The following is a 19023-nucleotide window of genomic DNA, read 5'->3' as shown; positions in this document are numbered from 1 at the left end:
TCTTGTGTCTTTCTCTTTTCTATCATGCATTTCCTTTGTATAGACACATTCTGAGAATTAAAAAAAACTGAGACACATATTCCAAAAACACTGTATACATGTCCTAAGAATACACCTAAAACCAGAATAATAATGGCGATCCCACTTATTTTTATAGTCTATGATCCCACATCTAAATGGAACATGCTGTTTGCCAGCGGCACACCCACCATGTGCAATTACAAGAACATCAGAGCTTAAAGCCCAACTTGCAGGTTGGAGACCATGGTGAATAAATGTGTAGGAAAATGATGTATAAACTCGATTAAAACAAAAAACAAAAAACATATACACACTACAGTGACTTTTGGGGGCGTTTTGGGGAGAGAATTTTGCTTCCGCATCTAAAAAAAAAACCACTAACCGGAAATGACGATGCGTAAGGGAATCCGGCCGGCCAAGTTTGATTGAGTGTAACATTAATAAACATGGATCCCAGTACTAGTTTTGAGACTGAGGAGGTTGAAAATGTACATTCATGTGCGTACGACGGCCCACAGGCTTATAATTATGAGCCTGCTAGGCGTCCAAGAGACCAGGAACAGATCAGGGTTAGGAGAAATAACGGCCACAGGAAAGAAATAGAGCTGTGGTGTGAGGAGAACCAGTGGAGAACTGGGCAGGTGTCTTGGAGGCCGTTTACACGTACACGGTGATTTTGAGACATCTTCCTTTGTTTGTGCCCTTCGTTTACACACAAACGGAGATTTCTCCTCTGAAAATGAGTCTTTCTAAAAACTTTTGGAAAACTCCGGTTGCGCGTTTGCATGTAAACGGAGATAAACGGAGTTATAGGCAGCCGACGTCACAGTATGCACCGGAACTTGCGCCTGTGTCAAAAGTGCGACCTATGTTGCTATGGTGACAATGGATACAGGTTTGGCATGCTTTTGTGTATATATACACGGGTAAGTGTAAACGAAGATCTCTTTGAAAACGGAGACGGTGAAATGTCCGTTTATGAAAATAGCCGGCAACGTGTAAACGGCCTCTTGGTGAGCGACCAGCGTTAGCTAAGGACAGCTAACGATGTATAACACTGTGTTCACATCACAACATTGAGAGAGAGAGAGAGAGAGAGAGAGAGGATGTCCTGATAATTTTTTGTATGATAGGTACTTGTGTGGGAACTGCCAGCCGATGTCCTCAGCTGTGGAGAGTATGTGCTGCAGGGAGGTGGATGCCTTCTGGGCTCTGGTGGAGAATCTGACCCCCAGACCAGACATAACATGTCTCAAACTGCCCATCAACCCTCACGCCGCCTGCTCCCGTCTCAAACACGGAGGCCTTCCTCTCCGCAGAGCCCGCCTGCCCTCGCACATAACCCTGGCTTCGCACATACCCCTGAGGCTCGGGAGACCCGAGGGGGTATGTGCGAGGGTGGGCGGGCTCTGCCAGGGACATAATCCTCCTGTCCAAAATGAGCGCTGCACACAACCGCGTTTTTGATCACAGATGAAGCCGTGAAATCGCGCCTCTTCATCTGCACAAAACGCACCCAGGCACGAAAACTAACTCCACTCCTTTTTCTGTCCGGAAAACAGTGGACTCGATGTCCTGACAGATTTGAGTTTGTGCAACCTGCACAAACACAATAATTCAGCATAATCACAAATGGTAAAATGCACTGTTAACCATGGGTGCAGATCCCGGGGGGGACGGGGGGGACATGTCCCCCCCAAATTCTGAAAAACACAAATTGTCCCCCCAATTCTAAATAGCTTAAATGATTGAAATTGAACAGATGTATACAGTAGTCCTATATACTGGGAGAAAGGGAAGATGATGAGGAGAAATGGGAATCCGTGAGAGGCGAGAGATGAGAACGTGAGTGGACATAACATGCCTGAGACCCTGAAACTAGAAGTAGCATTAACTAACAGCGAAGCAGTGAAAAGGAGGGTGATGGCTGGTTCCATGTACTACTGGCTGTTTAAGAGAAATAAACAGTAAAGGTAAGCATATGATTCTCTTTGTAGTGCTTTTTGAATGACTTGGTGATGGTGATGAGCCTCTATGAAATCGTGAAATATGCTGGCAATCTCAAGCGTTCTGTGGGCATGATTTGCACGCTTGCAATTTAAAAAAAATCACAACTGATTGTGTCCTCCCCAAACTTGTCATCAGATCTGCACCCATGCTGTTAACAACCGAAAAAAATACCAACTCACAAGATTACTACCACTCAGACTCACTACCACCTACTACTGCGAATTGATTGGACAGAGGCAGGGTCAAGGGCGCAGAGTCCCTCTCGTGACATAGTATCAGGTGATGTTGGGGAAAAAAAGCGTTTTTAGAAGGGGAGCTAAAAAGAGCCACTTTTTCCTCTGAATTTGTGCCCTTATGTCATGTAAACTATAATAAATTCTGAATTAACTTCTCATATGGTAATTTTCAGACAAGGTTATGTATATATTTTAAAAAAAACCAAAAAACTGCAATTTGCATTTTAAGCTTTTATTTTCACAGGAAGGGCCTTGTTTCATGTTTTAGAAATTAAAAACAAATAATCATACCTTTATGTTTTAAACTTAATTTAGTATTGTCTTGGGAAGCTCTGATAACCTCTGGGTTAAGGCATCACACAGAACTGTGCCATCCCTGGTTCAACTGCAACCTCTCATATTATTTCCCATCTCTCATTTCCTGTCATTGTTCTATTGTTACCTCCTAACATAAAATGCCCCAAATAAACACTGCTCAACAAAATCAAGGGAACACTTAACGGTCACACTATAACACCAGGTCAGTTAAACTTCAGGGATATCAATCTGACCATTTAGGAAGCACAAGTGATTGTGAATCAGTTTCACCTGCTTTTTGTGTTCTGCTAGTGTCCTTGTCACTACTGGTAGCATGAAGTGGTACCTGCAGCCCAATCAGGTTCCACAGGTAGTCCAGCTCCTCCAGGACGGCATATCCATATATGTAGTCGCAATAAGGTTTGCTGTGTCTCCCATGGAGGAGATATCAGGAGACTGACCATTACACGAAGAGAGGGTCGTAGAAGGGCATCAACCCAGCAGCAGGACCTGTATCTGCTCCTTTGTGTGAGTGGAACAGGAGGAGCACTGCCAGAGCCCTACAAAATGACCTCCAGTAGGCTACTGGTGTGCATGTTTCTGACCAAACTGTCAGAAACAGACTCCATGAGGGTGGCATGAGGGCCCAACAGCCTCTAGTGGGACCTGTGCTCACAGCCCAACACAGTACAGCCTGATCAGCATTTGCCAGAGAACACCAGCATTGGCAAGTCTCTTCACAGATGAGAGCAGGTTCACACTGAGCATGTGACAGGCAGGGAGGAGCCTGGAGACGCTGTAGTGAACCTCATGCTGCCTGTTACAGCATTCAGCATGAGCAGTTTGGTGGTGGGTCAGTGATGGTCTGGGGGGGGCATATCCTTGGAGGGTGAAACAGCTGCTGTTTGGTACCAGGATGAAACCTCTTTCATTTACCCATGCAGTAAATGGTTGCAAGCTGGACTCAAACCTGCGACCACTGCGTCGAGGCATTGACTCTGTACATGGGGCGCCGGCACTATCCACTACGCTACCGATGCCCCATTAATAAAGATTTTCAACTTGAATAATTTGTTCATCATGAACTAATGTGTGTTTAAAGTGCTCCCTTCATTTTTTGTATGAAAAAAAAAATTACCACCTTGCAGTTGTATGCCTCCCCAAACCAGTCAAGTTGCAGTTAGTTTACATGCATATCTGTCCGTGACAGCTGACAGTGCTTTAAATATGGATGAGCTGCAAAGAAGTTACAACTTCTAAAACACTGATGCTTCACACACATCAAAACAATAGTGAGAAAATGACGAATGAGTCATGAATGGCTGTAAAGTGAAATAATTTTGCGCTTTGTGAAAACTTAGTGTTCATGCAAATTTTTCACTGCTTCGACACAACTTTCCACTGAAAGGGTCATCGGTCAAATCACGCTGTTTGCATGCTGCATTTGCTTTGCTGTAAGGATTGTTGTTCAGCTTACAAGAGAAGTGCCGTGCTGCACTGGTTAAATGACAGGTGAGCAGCATGGACAGCACTGCCGCAGGACATTTTGTTGAGATACTTAGTGTTTTCACTACAACACCTGTGACCACTGGATATCGGAGGTTCTACGTCAACCTGAGGAACCACTGAAAAAATGTCCACAATTCATCTGAATTCATCTGGTTCTCATTTCAACCACTCTCGACACAGCAACTGCTGGCTGCTGAAGGATGACACAGATGTTGGTCTGTCTCTTATCTCCGTCATCTTGATTAGTAACTTTGTGGTGGGCCTCCCAGCAAATGTATGGGTGGTTTGGCTCATTTGTCACATACCCAAAGAGGTGCTGTCCTCAGAAATCTATCTACTAAGCCTGGCTGTTTGTGAGATACTTAACTGTTTGTGGCTGCCAGCACAGCTGTACTGTATGTACAGCTTTGAAAAACTCAGTCATGAGCTCTCTTTCCTGTTGTCAGTACTGTGGATGCTGGGGTGGGTTGGCCAACCCATATTCCAGTGCTTTATCTGTGTGGAATGCTACTTTGCAGTGGTCCACCCTTTGGTCTTCATCAGGTAAATGTTTGAACAGATTTTCTGCAGTTTAAGTCAGTCCTGTGAAAATAAGTCATATTTTGTGCTGCTTCTATTCACAGGTTCAAGCCCCTAAAGTACAAGGTGCCACAGTGTGCTCTGACCTGGTGTGTCTTCATTTTGGCCATTTATCTTATGTGGACGTTACCAACAGAATCACACATCGGATTGATCTGGTTTCTGCTCATACTATGCATGCTTTTGTTCTGCTACTTCTCGGTGCTGTGCACTCTGAAGCGGCGGGGTCCAGGAGAGAGGGAGGGAAACGAGAGGAGAAGAGGTGACAGATTGAAGGGAAAAGCCTATAACATCATTCTGGTTCACCTGGCATCTTTTTTGCTCAATTATTACCCCATACTGGTCCTTACATATTTGAAAAAAACAAATTCATATTCCAGGTATTGCTACTGATCTCATTCTGTATTTGGGCTAGTACAACCCTTAGTTTACCTGCACAATGCTGGGAAGCTATCCTGTGTAAGAGAGCACGGACCTGAAGGTTAAATAGACAGAAATAACTTTTAAACTTATGGTAGATGTACAGTGAAACCATAATTTCCCTGACCACACACTGCTGAAACAAATCTTCAGCTTGACTTCTGCTCTGACTTTGTATTTATTAATGGAAATACCTCTCGGGGACTAAATGCACTTGAAAACTAGCCTCAGTCCGGGTAACTGGAAATGTTGTGTTTGCTGATGTGCATATGGTGTGTGTTTTGGCAAGCCGCTGTGACAGCAAAACAAACACAAGCATAGGTGTCCCCTGTGATAATTTGCCTTTGTAATGGGTAGTAAAATTAGTTTGTAGCAGTTAAATCATTAGTCAAGGTGTGATGACAAGCTGAGTTGCTGACTTTTAGAGCCTTTTGTATAAACTGTGCATGTAACAGAATATTAACTTTAAATAGTTAGTTAAAGCAGAATCTATTTTTCAGATGAGATTATGAATTTTCCCACATCAATCTATGTAATCTCATCCATGTTCTACCCAGATGACAGTGACTGTGCCATTAGTTATCCTAAATAAGATACTTGTTCATAATACTCTTTCTTAACCTGCAAGCGCTGGTCTAACATCTTTAGAAAAGTGTCTGTGCCATTATCTTGTTTTTATGTGTGACTTTAAAGTGAGATTATTAGATAGATATTAGTGAGTAAACATGAGAGCAAATAACATGTGACATGACAGAATATAATTAAATAAAACTAGATATTTAGAGTGTCTGTAGGTACAAGTTATGTTTTCTTTTAAACTGTACAAACTATGATGAGTTCAGGTGACCTCTAGCTCAGTGGGGAGACTGTATGTCCCATATAGACTGAGTCCTGAGCAGTGGCCTGAGTTTGATTATGACCTGCAGCCCTTTGCTGCATGTCATCATCCCTCTCTCTTCCACCTCTCCTATCCATCTGCAGTGGTACTATTGATAATATTGATAATAATGAAAATAATTATAATTATAATAATAAAAACAAAACTATGATGACTTAAGAGAGTGAATGTTCCATGAAATGGCTTGAATAAACCCTGACATATTCTGGTGCTAAGATCAAATACTACACTGGTTGTTTGGTTTTGATGTGTTTTAAGTTTGCCGTTTTTTTCCACAAAAGCCTTGAATTACACTTATTTTGATTTTTCAGTTACAGTAAATGTCTCTGTGAGTGATCCATAAACACTGTTTTACACAATGATGATCTGATTATGTAGGACGATTCTGTCGCTTTGCTCCTTTTTTTTCTTAATGCTGTCTGAAAATATGTATGCTGGACTCTGGTTCTGGCTTGTTTGATTTTATGGTGTCTTATAAACCCTTTAGGGCTGGGCATAATCACTTGCATAACACTATAATAAAAAAAAAAAACAGTCATTCATTTATATAAACAATTTAAATTTACAGACTTATTAAGACCAGTTTTTAATACCACTTTAAATTATACTTTCTTTCCAAGCAAACATATTGATGTCAATTCATGAATAAGATGATAGACAGTGATGATAAGTAAGTACATTCACAGGTGCATCTCAAAACATTACTAAGACCAATCAAAAAAAGAATTTATGATATAGAAATGTCAACCTTATGGTCATTTATGCACCCAGTACTTGGTTGCGGCTCCTTTTGCACAAAGTACTATATCAATGCAGCGTGGCATGGAGGCAATCAGCCTGTGGCACTGCTGGGATGTTATGGAGGCCCAGGTTTCTTTGAAAGCAGCCTTCAGCTCATCTGTATTGTCGGGTCTGAGAGTCGGGAATATATACAACAATTTTCAATTTCTGCACTAACTGACAAGAAATATTGAGCTTTTTCACAATATTCATTTTTTTTGTGATGCACCTGTACTCTTGTCCTGTGGTTAAGTTGAATTTTGAGTGTTTCCATTTTATGCTACTTTGTGCTGAAACTTCACATTTTGGGAGCAAATACTGTACTTTTTATTTCACCACATTTATCTGACAACTTAGTTACTTTGTAGATTCAGATTATTAATACAAAATATAAATCTGATAAAGTGTGATCATTATAGATGACACTATATAGCAGTGTATGAAGTAATTTAAATGAGCTCCATCTTTACCAGCTGCAACATTTAAGTGATGAACTCACTGATGCATCAATGATAATAATAATGTATATTATTCTGAAATGGGCCATTCTGCATTAAGGAGTACTTTACTATTGGTATTTTAAGTACATTTTGATGCGAATACTTTTGTACATTTACTGAATTAAATTTTTGAATGCAGGACATTTACTTTTATATTTTTTATAATGTTATATTAGTATTTTTACCTAAGGAAAAGATCTGAGAACTTCTTCCACCAATATTCTCAAGCAATTTGTTGTTAAACCTGCATTTCCCTACTTCCATAAACTAACAAAATGGCTCGTAAGACCTTAGTTTAATGATGCAGACTCACTGTGTGACCTTAATGCATGGAGGGGTTGAAAATTGAGGCACTGTGCACATACAGGTGATGTGCTGAAGTCTGTTCCCCTGCCAATTAGTGTTTCCCTCCTGTTACCGCCTTGGTTACCGTAAATTCTCGCAGTGATGAACTAAAAAACAATTAGGATCCATTTAATCTGAATTTAAGACCAGCAAGACCTTGTAAGTACCCACAACCACCCTGCATTTTAACAAAATTCAGATGTTTATTCATAAATATACAATTATCTCCAGTACAAAACAGATCATAGTAGTAAACTGTTCATGACTAAAAATGGCAGGATGGTGAATTCCTTTTCCCCCACAGTTTTTCTTGGTAGTTTCCTTTGTTGAAAAAGTCATTTGAACCATTTGTAGGTTCATACAGCTGGCGTCACCTCCACATACACCATTACATGTGTCCATGGTTTTCATTCTGTATTTTGGCCAAAGTGCTAGTCTGACGAGTATCCACTATTAGAAGACATAATTGCTCTTATGGCTCTTCCCAAATGTGCTCTAGTTCAGCAACCTTTTACACAAGGCAGAGCCCACTCGGCTCCTCTCTCGATGTGTAATGTCTTTGACAGCTGCTTTCAGTATTACAGTGTACTGTGTTGCTGTTTGATCCACCTTCCACTCTTCAGCATCTGTTGTTCAGACAGTCTCTTGGTTCAGCAGCTGGTGTGAGTAGATCAAATCTTCATAGTGGTATTTCTCTGCTATCGCCATGATGGAGTCGTTACACCTGATTCTGCTCAAAATCTGCAGCACTTCAACCACAGAAGACCTGCAGCAGACAGAGACATACAAAAGTGGGTTAGAGTTGTGTGTTGCTGTAAATGCAGAAAGAAAGCCATGATATCTGAATGAATTTAGAGGATAACCAATAAATAAACTAAACATTTCTGTCACATTTGCCACTTGGGTCTTGAGACTGCAGACATCATATGTGGAATAGGGAGGCAACTTTAAGTCAAACTGCTGGTTCATCAAGTAACCACACACATACAGCCTTTTCAATAAACAGAAGTATCAAGGGTAAGCATTTTGGTTTAAAAGGCATTAACAATACATTGTTTTATTTGATAGTTGAATGGCTGTGAAAAGGTGAACTTAAAGACATACTATGCAGGATTTTCCCCCAAAACAATGTAAAGACTCATATAGAAATGAACCCCCACAGCACTCAGGTGGGGTTGGTGCTTCTCAAAAAGGTAGCGACCAGGTGCCAGACCGTTTGCAACAAGCATCAAAGAGACACAGCACCAAAAAAAAACACAAATACAGCGAGGTAAAATGCCAAACAAGGTGAATCTGGAGTTGGATGCGCAATCCTGCATGGAATACCTTTAAGTCTTATTTGCCACTTTACTGTGACTAACCATACAACAATTGCCAAATCTTTCTTACAGAAACATGTTTTATTACCTGGTGTTTGGATCCTCAGGAGGGTGCTGTTTGCAGATGGTATGAGCTTTCTGAACTAGGTGGTTTTTGAAATTCTGGAGCTGAGGCAAACAGGCATCCTCTTCTTTGAACCAAGAGAGTGGCAGACTATCTGCTATCTGGAAAAAGGGAGACAAAGCAGTGTGAGGTTAAGCATAAAAACAAGTGTGCAGACACCAAAAATACACTCCACATTAGAAAAGTACAAATTTAAAAACCTTTCTGCAGGCATGGACAGCGTTGTTGTGCAGTGTCTGACTGCATAAGGTGATCATCAGGTATCTGTTCAGCAGTTTGTCCAACATCAGCTCCTTTAACACAGACTCAGGAAGCAGCGAATCCAATTTTCCCATGTTACCTAGTAGCTAAACACAAACAAACACCAGCCCCATGAAATGTAACTCCAAGACCAAGAAAATGTAAAGAACAAAAGGGCTTTAAAAAACATGTTAGAGAGCAGTACTTTTACAGCCGTCCAGAACTGGTGATCCCTGAAGCGACACTGGGGAGATGACTGATCCTCAAGGAACCTGGTCAGAAAAAAAAAGACTTTAATTAACAGATTGAAAATACCATAGATCATAAAGTAATCTGACAATACTTTCATTGACCTGATCTTTAAACTAGGACCAAATACCTTGATATTGATATTGCAGTGATATTGTTGGGTTTTGACAACTGGTGCCTTCACAAAATATTTACACAGCATTTTTTGATGAATAATGATTTGTAATGTGGATATAATAACTAAGGCAGATAATAGAACATCTAGAAGAGTCTCATAAGTTCAGAGAGTTACATCACTTCACTGTAATGCAGCCTTTAAAACCAGGAATAGACATCACTTAAGATATTTCAATACCCAAAATCTAAGACCATATCTAGGCTTAAATCACTACACTGATTTTATATAAAAAATATTGCCTAGCCCTACTTTATAAAATACATCAAAGGTTATGGATTATTAATCAACAGTTTCATCTAATGATTAAGCAGAAACATAGTTGTATTTGAGTCTATACTCTATGCTGGGACTTTTTTGTCAAAAACAAGGAGAAATCTGTCAGAGTATGGACTAGTGGTTAGAGAAATATCCATAACAATTATGACTTAGGGGTGAAGTCATACCAGCTTTCCCCTCATCAGTCATTCAAATAATCACTCATGTTTGAACTGGAAGAGGAAAGAAAAGAAACTGACTTTTTGGGGTACAGAGGGATGAAGACATCTTCATCTACGCAGCTCCTCAGTCGGCTGATCACAGCCTCTTTGAATGCCTGCAACGGACATGAATACACATCATTTACACAACGTGCTCATACATTGTATGACATGCATGTTATAGTATATTTATACATATTGTATGTGAAGGTGTGTCATTTGGCTTTACCTTGACTGGTTTACTCTGATCTCCTTCAAAGATGGAATAGTCCTCCTTCAGTCTGTGACACACATCAGACAGACAGACTGACTGATGATGGGACATGGGATCCCACACCAGCTCCACGTAGGCTAAGCAAAGACAGAGCAAAGAAAGAACATGATGTTTCTGTAGTTTGACACATCTGCAGTGTAAAACAGACTGATGAGGTGAGGGATGGTGTGAGAGATTGTTCAAACATGAAACTGATTTATATTGAGTAGAAACACTGTGTGTAACCAGAGGCAGTGGAAGAGCAAGAAACAGAGGGGATGAGGGAGACGAGGAACACTTTGTTCTTCAGGAGAGTGGATAGAAATAAGGAACAGGTACAGCAACTGGTATTAATATCTCTTTTTTCTCCAGGAAATCATGTACAGACCTGTTGTTAAGTCTTGCCAGACTGACTCCAATCAGTAAAGTGACATTTCTGGCTTAAATTAAATCATAGGAGCTTCAAGGCACTTGCATCTTCAAACAGCTTTTACCAAGCGGTATGTGCTCTCTCTCTTGTATTTTAAATTATAAACTTATTGAAAATGTATGTGTGAGCCAATACTTACAAAAAAGTACAAAACAATTGTCAACAACATATAAAAATGGCATTTGTTTAATACAAAGGCAAATTTGTTTAAAAGTTTAAAGTATACTTAAATATGTAAATATGAATAAATACTAAATACAAGGTCTAGTGTGTAGGATTTAGCAAAATAAACTGCGACACTGCCATTTGTGTTTTTGTGTTGGCCATCGTAGTTAGCAGCCCCTTCCAAGACGAGAATGTCAGAAAAACACCTTTGTTTTTTTTTTTTGTTTTTTTTTTTTAAACTTGAAATTGCTTTATTCAGTGCTTATTCAGGTTTAAATCATGTGGTCTGCTTGTTTTGGAGATTAGGAGACCTCTGCAGATAATTCAGGTCCCAGTAAAAACCTTCTAAATGCAATCCTTACTGCTAGATGCTACTAAACCTTACACACTGGCTATTTAATAAATACACATTACGAATTTACATCATACAAAAACAACTCAATTACAATAGTTCAACACTAAATAGGTTACAGTCTTAATAACTGCACAATAAATGTTGAGTTTAGATCAATAATTGTCTCCTTGACTCAAGAGTGACTCAGACTTTTCTCTATTATCTATTTAAGAGTGGTTAAGATGATAATATGAAAAGCTGGTCCATCTTCCACCTTCTGTGAGCCTGCAGTTTCTACTGGGAGGCTAACTTTGCTCGCTAACTTCAGGGCGCGCTCCCTTTACTCTAATCAGCAGGTGACAAGCAAGACCCGGGAACTTGGCCTGAGTCTTGAGTTGTAGCATTTATTCACTGACAAATAGCTGAAACTGTCCATACATGGGACTGCTACATTCTCTGCTCCCGTGGCAGCAGCCCCACCGTCACACAAGCTCTTTCTCTCTGTCTCTCAATCAACTGCACACTCACTGTGCACACAATTTGGCACCAAAATCTGGGTTGTGATCCAGTACAGTGGGTACTGGTCATATAGGAACTGGATTTTCAGTGTGTTGTGTGTGCTACCTGTTATTTTGGGTAGGACGGTCCTCTCTATGACATTAGACAGTGTCTGTCTGTCTGTGTTCTCCAGCTCTTCATGGCCATGACCATGACAGAAAGTCTCCACCGCTGTGACCCATGGGAGATTTTCAAAGTCCCCACTGTTGTCCTGAAACACACAAGTTACATTGGACACATGATGTCATAAGTTGTGTAATGGCGTGTGTGCTCTCATGAGCTTGTCTCTGTTTGTGTTCACATGCACCTTTAGTGGGTTCCACACCAGTAGCTGATGTCTTATGATGGGGTTCAACAGTTTGGGCAGACACAGAGAGATGTAGGCATTGTGGTAAGAGTCAGAGTAAGACGCTCTCCATTCTTCAAAGCGGGACAGAATCTTCTTAGCGTCGCAGAAGTCGTCCTGGACATCAGAAAACACTGCCTGGGACCTCGATAGGATGTCAGCTGTAAAGGGGGCAGACAGAGAAGGACACGGTCAGATAAATTCAACAAAATGATCAATTAATTCAGCCTGGAGATAATAAGGTAGGATTTTTAATTCTGTTTTCTTCAACTTAGGATGTTCTGCATTTTTAAACATAAGGTAAAGAGGAAGAAGGAAACAAAGAGAGAAAGAGGAAGATGCACTAAGTAAAGTACAGAATTACTGTATCTTGCAGCCTGACAGAATTTTACTGTGTCACACTCAATATAGTCAAAGCTGCAGCTACAGATTGAAGCTTTTAGTTGAACAGATTTAATTCCACTTCACCTATCTTCTTCTGGAGCTGCTCCTCCTCTTCTGCTGAGGGATGTGTGTCTTCAGGTAATGCAAAATCTTCTTCAGCTTTAAAACCAGAGTCTGCTTTGCTGCAACATGTCAAATATCATATAAATATCTGTGTAAGACTAGAGCGAAGCAGCTGTTTCACAGACCTCGTACATTCCTCTTTTCCTTTTTTTTGTGAGTCTGTGTTTGTCTACACACACACACACACACACACACACACACACACACACAAATATATAATCTTTCTCAATCTTTTTTTTATTTGTAGAATATAGTTAATTGGAAAATGTAATATATAAAAGAAGAAAATTAGAAAACTTAATTTTGACAGATATTTTTGGACACTCACCTTAGTGTTTCTGTTCCACTGGTGGAGCTTCCACTCTGCTCATCTGTGCTATCTAAAACGTGGGATCAAAAAAATCCATTTAATGTAAATATTTCATCCAAAAACCATTTTAAGACATATTGTACGGATACAGATTGCTCACACAGACACACAGAGGTTACTCACAGCTGAGCTGCTGCAGGCGGTCAGCCTGCTCCTTGATTCCCTGTCGTCTCTTATCCAACAGCGCATCCATCTGGTCAGACAGTGCAGAGTGCAGCTCCAGTTCCAGTGAGTTGATCTCAATGACCTGTCAACAATCAACAAATTATCATCATTTATCTTCAGAAAGGGGAGTATTTCTTAAACATTTTGTTTGACCATTCTTCACTTGATCATGTCATGCGGTATATATTCACACCATGATCACATCAGTTACCTTAATTGCAATACGACAACCATTCCATCAAATTTGGGTACCAAAACCTGAAGCCTGCCATCAGCTTTAAAAAGTAAAACTCACTGTCGGGACCTGCAACCTTCTCTCACAGACATTCTGCTATTTGTTACACAGCCATCAACTTGGGAAGGTACAATTTAAGGTTCTGTTATATCAACATTGTTAATTATTTGACACATTTACTTTTATATGATAGTTAACAGTGGATATTTGCTGAACAGATTTACTCATTTCTGACCTTCTCCCGCAGACACTCCACCAGGTTGTGGACATAGAGAGTCATGGCCCTGTAAAACCTCAGCTGCCTCTCTGAAAAACTCTCCTCCAGAGACTCCATGGAGGTTTTAGCACTCTCAACATCGCCCTCCATCCTCCTCAGCTCTGCCTGCCGTGCTCTGTGCACCTCCTTCAGGGAGTCTAGTCTAGAAAAAAAATATCAGAAAAAGGTATAATATGATGTAAGGAATAAGCAATGTAGTATCATTTTAAAAAAGGACACAGGAAAAATGTGTTAGAAAGTATTGTTATTACAATATTAAGGCTTACCAGACCAATATTTGATTCATAAATGTTTTCTTCGTTGGTCATATTGATGAAGTGGTGTGTGTTTAAGGCAAATAAAGCTAGAGGAAACTTACTTTCCAGTGATCCTCTTCTTGACCATTGAGACAGTGATGGGAGGGAGAGTCTTTGGGATTCTGACCCCTGTTGATCTTTTCTTATGTGGTCGTCTGTTGCGCCTGCTGCTACTGTTGCTGCTGGACTCACTGCCAGATGGACTCTGAAGTTAAGAAACAGGAGGGTAGAGGAGGTCAAATCTGCAGTACTGAGGGAAGAAGTTACACTGATGGAAGGCTCAAGTCTTCAGAAAATGAGACAATTATGCTATTCAAGAGGACCACATTTTACAATAAATGGGACAAGAGTTTAACACAGGAAGAGCTGGGCAGAAAAATTACATTCAAAAGAGGAAGTAAAACTTATAGACTTAAAGGCCCAATGAAATGAAAAGATAAGTTTTCCCAGTTTAAATCCTGTGTTACTTGTTTATTTCTTATGTGCCAAAATATGTCAAATGTTCATCAGAATGACAGTATTTTTTACATCAAAATCCCTGTCTTTTCTCTACCTGTAGAACCAGATAAAATGGTTTCAAATTACTCATCCTGCAGTCAGGGGCATTTAACCAAATGGTTTCTTTAGCTTTCACTAAGGAACAAAGATCAGCTTCTAAACTTAACTGATAAATGATTTGACAGTTACTATGATAACTACTGATATCAACTGATTGACTGAAAATTTTCATGGTATTAACATTTTTTGGCCATATCACCCAGCCCTAACAGGAAATTATATGTGTTTGTTCATTTCAAAAACAATGTAGTAGAGGTCTGACACATTCATCTCTCCCTTGTCCTCCTCCTGATCTAACAGTGAGGGAGGTTTGTGAGGAGCCAACAGTCTGCTCCGCTGTAGCTCAAGATCACGCTAGACTCTAACTCCGCACACTTTTTGCAGACCTATCAAATGTAACGGATTTGATATAAATCCCCCTTGTGCATCGCTCAAATATTCTGTTTTACTGGAAAATATGTTAAAGCACAGAAGCTAAAGATGTTCCAACTCAATTTCACAGGAAAAAAAAAGAATTTTGAAAAATATGAGAGAAAGAGTAAGAGAGCTACTCAGTTTGTTCCTACCTGTTCTCCTGGCCGTCTCTTGACTCCCTTCTCAATTTGTGTCTCCTCCCAAAGCTCCTGCTCTTCTCCATCAGTTCCTGAGAGGCTGCCATCACTTCCTGGATTCCACACAAACATACAAAATAGTACATGTCACATTCCCACAGTTTGGTGAAAAACAAGCGGAGCTTTTCAGGCAGCCAGCCTGCCATAATGTAATTTTCAAACAGCACTCAGTTTAAGTTCAGTTCTGTTGCCTCCAGTTTGTACGTTGTAATAATTCATATGCTCGTAGAAAAAGTGCTCACAAAGTGACAGTTCCACGTAAATTCAGATTTCACCAATACAGTAATTTCTCTCTGCCACTCATACCAAGTTTCTCAGCAATCCTCTCCTTGATGCTCTTTAATCGTGGGGCAAACTCAATTCTTCTCTCATGATCATCTGGCTCGTCGTCATCATCGTCAACCCTATCTTCTTCATCCTCTCTGCTGTAGTGATCTGGAGTGCTACCAGCAGAGCTGTGGCCATCTCTATCCAGGGAAATATATTCTTTCTGGGCTCGAGCGGCATGACGCTGCCTCCTGGCTGCCTCGATCTCTCTAGCATTAGGGATAACGACTGTAAAGACAAATTGACAGACATATAAACGCATGTTGCATTGCATGATGATGTGTGTTTAATAAAATTACTAATACAGATCCCCTAATTTTTAATTTAATCTAAGCAGCTGGCAGTACCTCTGCTGCTCACCACTGTAATGTCCAGTATGTATTAGTTACACTATATACATGCAGCCCTAATGAGCACTGAGCTGTAGGAACATGTAGCCTCTGTACTGTATGTTAATTTTGTTTTTTCTATATATATTCATCATGCACACAAAACAACAACCATCTGTGGATATAAAACATTAAAAGTTTTTTTTTCTCTCTGGCATAAGACACATGCAGACATAAAGTATAGGCTACACCCACAAACACATACCTGGTTTAATGGCAGAGCGGCTGGAGTTTGAGGCTGAGCTACTTGATGGAGACCTGGCATCGCCTTCATCACTGTCACTATAATCATTGTTGTCATCATCATCATCGTCGTCATCACCATCACTGTCATCATTATGGTGCAGAGCGCGTGGTGATGCCTGACTACCATATTCTTGCCTGGGAGAAGCAGATGGTGAGACACCTCCACCTGCTGGGCCTGAGAGAGAGAGGAGAGGGAGGCATGCCAATGTGAAAAATTTCAAAGAATGTTGGCCAACATCACATTATTATCTAGATAATTACTGAAATAAAATGAAAATCTTAAATATTACAAAGACCTGTTTGCAGTAGGCTGACAGTGCTAAAACATTTCAATAAGTACGAGGTGCCTTTTTGAAAACAATATATCTACACTAAACCAAATATTTTTTGACTATGCTGACACACTAATTCTTAACCCACACCTTGTTCAAAAAGTCCATAAATAGGCATTCATTAAATTATACTACAACCACTTGTATTTTATTAGGATATGCAATCAGTCAGTTGCCAGTTACACTGATCTAATACGTAATCTGCCCTCATTTATATAAATGGCATGGACAAAATATCAGACATACATTGCATTAGTGTTAAGTTCGATGTACCCAATAAAATGTCACCTGACATGTTAGTGTGTAAGGACCATGAGTGTTTTTGATATAAACCAATCAGGTACCCAGTCATAGTGGGGGGAAAGTGAAAATGATTACCCAGGGACTCAGCTGGAGTAGGGGCCCTAGAAAAGCCTGAAATGAAAATTTTGGTTTTGTTTGCAATGGTTTATTTCTAAGTAGGTAGTGCCATAACTAAATTAACATAGGCTGAATAAATCGGTCAAAAGACTGAGCTCTCTGAGGCCCCTTTCACCCCTTAAAGGCACAAAATGGTTTAGTCAGCCCCTGCTACAGGATTCATCTCTAATTGCAGCTGGGGCAGAGCAAGACACTTGGAAAGGAAAGGAAAATGATGCGAACAATACAATTGTAAAAGAATAAATAAATAAATAAATAAATAAAAACGTGCATGCGCACTGAGTGTATAGTTGTGTCTAAATTTAGTATTTATATTTTTCTAATTCTGATATATATCTTTTTGTATTTTATCTTTATTGACATTTAACTTGCTTTTATATCTGTGCTATTTGAGCTGTTATAACATGTGACTATCCCCCAGTGTGGTATCAGTCAAGTTTTATCTTATCTTACGAAAGAGAGAGTGAAGAAGAGAGGAAGGATGGGGAGCCCGGCCCACAGAGATTGCTTATGCATAGGGCCCAAAAAATGGTGCTACCAGGTACCTACCTCGGCTTTGGGTGGTCTTGGCTGGTGAAGCCTCCTTCTTTCTTACTTGGAACAGCACAGCTTTATCAGAGGACTTCTTCAGTTTAAATGTTGGTCCCTCAGCTAAGACAGTAAAAAGACAATCACAGATCCATGAGCAAAAACTCAATAGGAGAGGCCGTATTCACCTGCACTCCAAACAAATGCACAGGTAATTGAGACAATGTAACTCACAATACAAACCTATACCAACAGTTATTGTTTTCTGTCAGTACATCTATATTCCGTTGAGCCTAACTTAATATAACACAAATTCTCGTTCCTGCTGACAATTTCAGTCAAACATATTTACTTATGTATTTTTTTTCTCACGTTGATGTAACGTTTGTCAGCAGCCTTCATTGAGTAAACGTTGAGTAAACGTCTGACTCGGATCCATCTTTGTAAATACTTCAAAACGCCATATTTACACTTATTTACCTTCTTTGTCGTCAGAGAAACTAAGGATGGAGTTGGCAGTCTTCTTAGCCCCATCTTTATCTTTCTTCCTCTCCTCTCTTTCTTCTGTCGCTTCCACCGTCTCCCCGTCTTCTCCGTCACTGCTGTCCGGCTTGGTCGGCGTCGTTTCCCGCTTGGAACTGCATGTAATGCCGCGGCCCTGGGCCGGTTTGGACGGCTTATTTACAGCAGTTGGAGCTTTCTCATTTCCTTCTCCGTCTCCTCTCTCCTTCTGCTCGTCCTCCTCGTCGCTGGAGTTCTCCTTTCTCTGCCGAAAGTTCCTCCGAGGCTTTTTATTGAACATTTTCGCTTCACTTACATGGAGGTTGTAAACCAGAACTGAACCGTTGTACGTTACGTCAGAAATCGTTTGACAAAGTCGCAAAACGTTGCGTGAAGCTCCCGCAATGCACCATGGGCTATGTTGTTTGATATTAGGGGCTAACGAGCGAACTACACAGCAGAGAAACTGCTGCTCATATTCAGCGCTGTATCTGTGAAATTAAGAGATAATGTTGTTATTTCCACTTTTCAGTAGTTTCAGAAGTTTAGGCTTTTATGTAAATGTCACCAGTATCAATGGCTTTAACTGTTTTTTTACTACACTTTGCTCCATAATGCATTGCTGCCCCCTATCGTCATCAACGGCGGGCCAGTTTCATTTATAAACCCTTTAAATGAAATTAATAATTGATTTGTAAATAATAATAAAAACAACGACATTGATAATAATAATATTAATAATAATAAAAATAATGTCTTCTAAAAATTGAATGAAGTGCACTTTGTTGCACTTTGATCAGGTTTCTTTTTTTAATGTGATGACTATGTTTATGGGATGCACCACAAAGCAGTATAATAGTGTGTTTCAAGTAATTCTATCTCCTTTGCTTTATTTTATCAAAGGATAACTACCGTTTTTAAACTAGACATAAGAGCACAATAAAGATTCAACATACAGGGAATGGTATACAAATAGAACAACAACAAAATCGTC

The 19023-nt window shown here is 40.1% G+C and overlaps 1 protein-coding gene across 1 annotated transcript; it reads right to left on the bottom strand.

Annotated features, from left to right (window-relative positions):
• Window positions 1-7779: 7779 nt before the first annotated feature.
• gcfc2 (GC-rich sequence DNA-binding factor 2) lies at window positions 7780-18405 on the bottom strand. Its single transcript, XM_049560851.1, has 18 exons — window positions 18009-18405; window positions 17550-17651; window positions 16208-16423; window positions 15593-15841; window positions 15242-15339; window positions 14180-14322; window positions 13780-13963; window positions 13268-13391; window positions 13103-13154; window positions 12736-12833; window positions 12229-12428; window positions 11988-12132; window positions 10411-10532; window positions 10221-10297; window positions 9484-9550; window positions 9239-9385; window positions 9003-9139; window positions 7780-8361 (listed from the first exon to the last, which is right to left on the bottom strand). Exons 1-18 carry the CDS (start codon window positions 18328-18330, stop codon window positions 8229-8231), a joined length of 2616 nt encoding a protein of 871 aa, XP_049416808.1. The 5' UTR covers window positions 18331-18405; the 3' UTR covers window positions 7780-8228.
• Window positions 18406-19023: the final 618 nt, after the last annotated feature.

This window comes from Epinephelus fuscoguttatus, linkage group LG2 (genome assembly GCF_011397635.1).
Source record: "Epinephelus fuscoguttatus linkage group LG2, E.fuscoguttatus.final_Chr_v1".
Lineage (NCBI taxonomy): Eukaryota > Metazoa > Chordata > Actinopteri > Perciformes > Serranidae > Epinephelus > Epinephelus fuscoguttatus.
The sequence above is the reverse complement of the archived record's forward strand: the minus strand, read 5'-3'. Positions and strand labels throughout refer to the sequence as shown.

Coding starts and splice junctions, on each gene's coding strand:
- gcfc2 (XM_049560851.1), bottom strand. CDS start 18,330: ATGTTCAATAAAAAGCCTCGGAGGAACTTTCGGCAGAGAAAGGAGAAC. Junction 15,842..16,207: donor CCGCTCTGCCATTAAACCAG/GTATGTGTTTGT, acceptor TTGTCTTTACAG/TCGTTATCCCTAATGCTAGA. Junction 14,323..15,241: donor AGAGACGGCCAGGAGAACAG/GTAGGAACAAAC, acceptor TCTTAACTTCAG/AGTCCATCTGGCAGTGAGTC.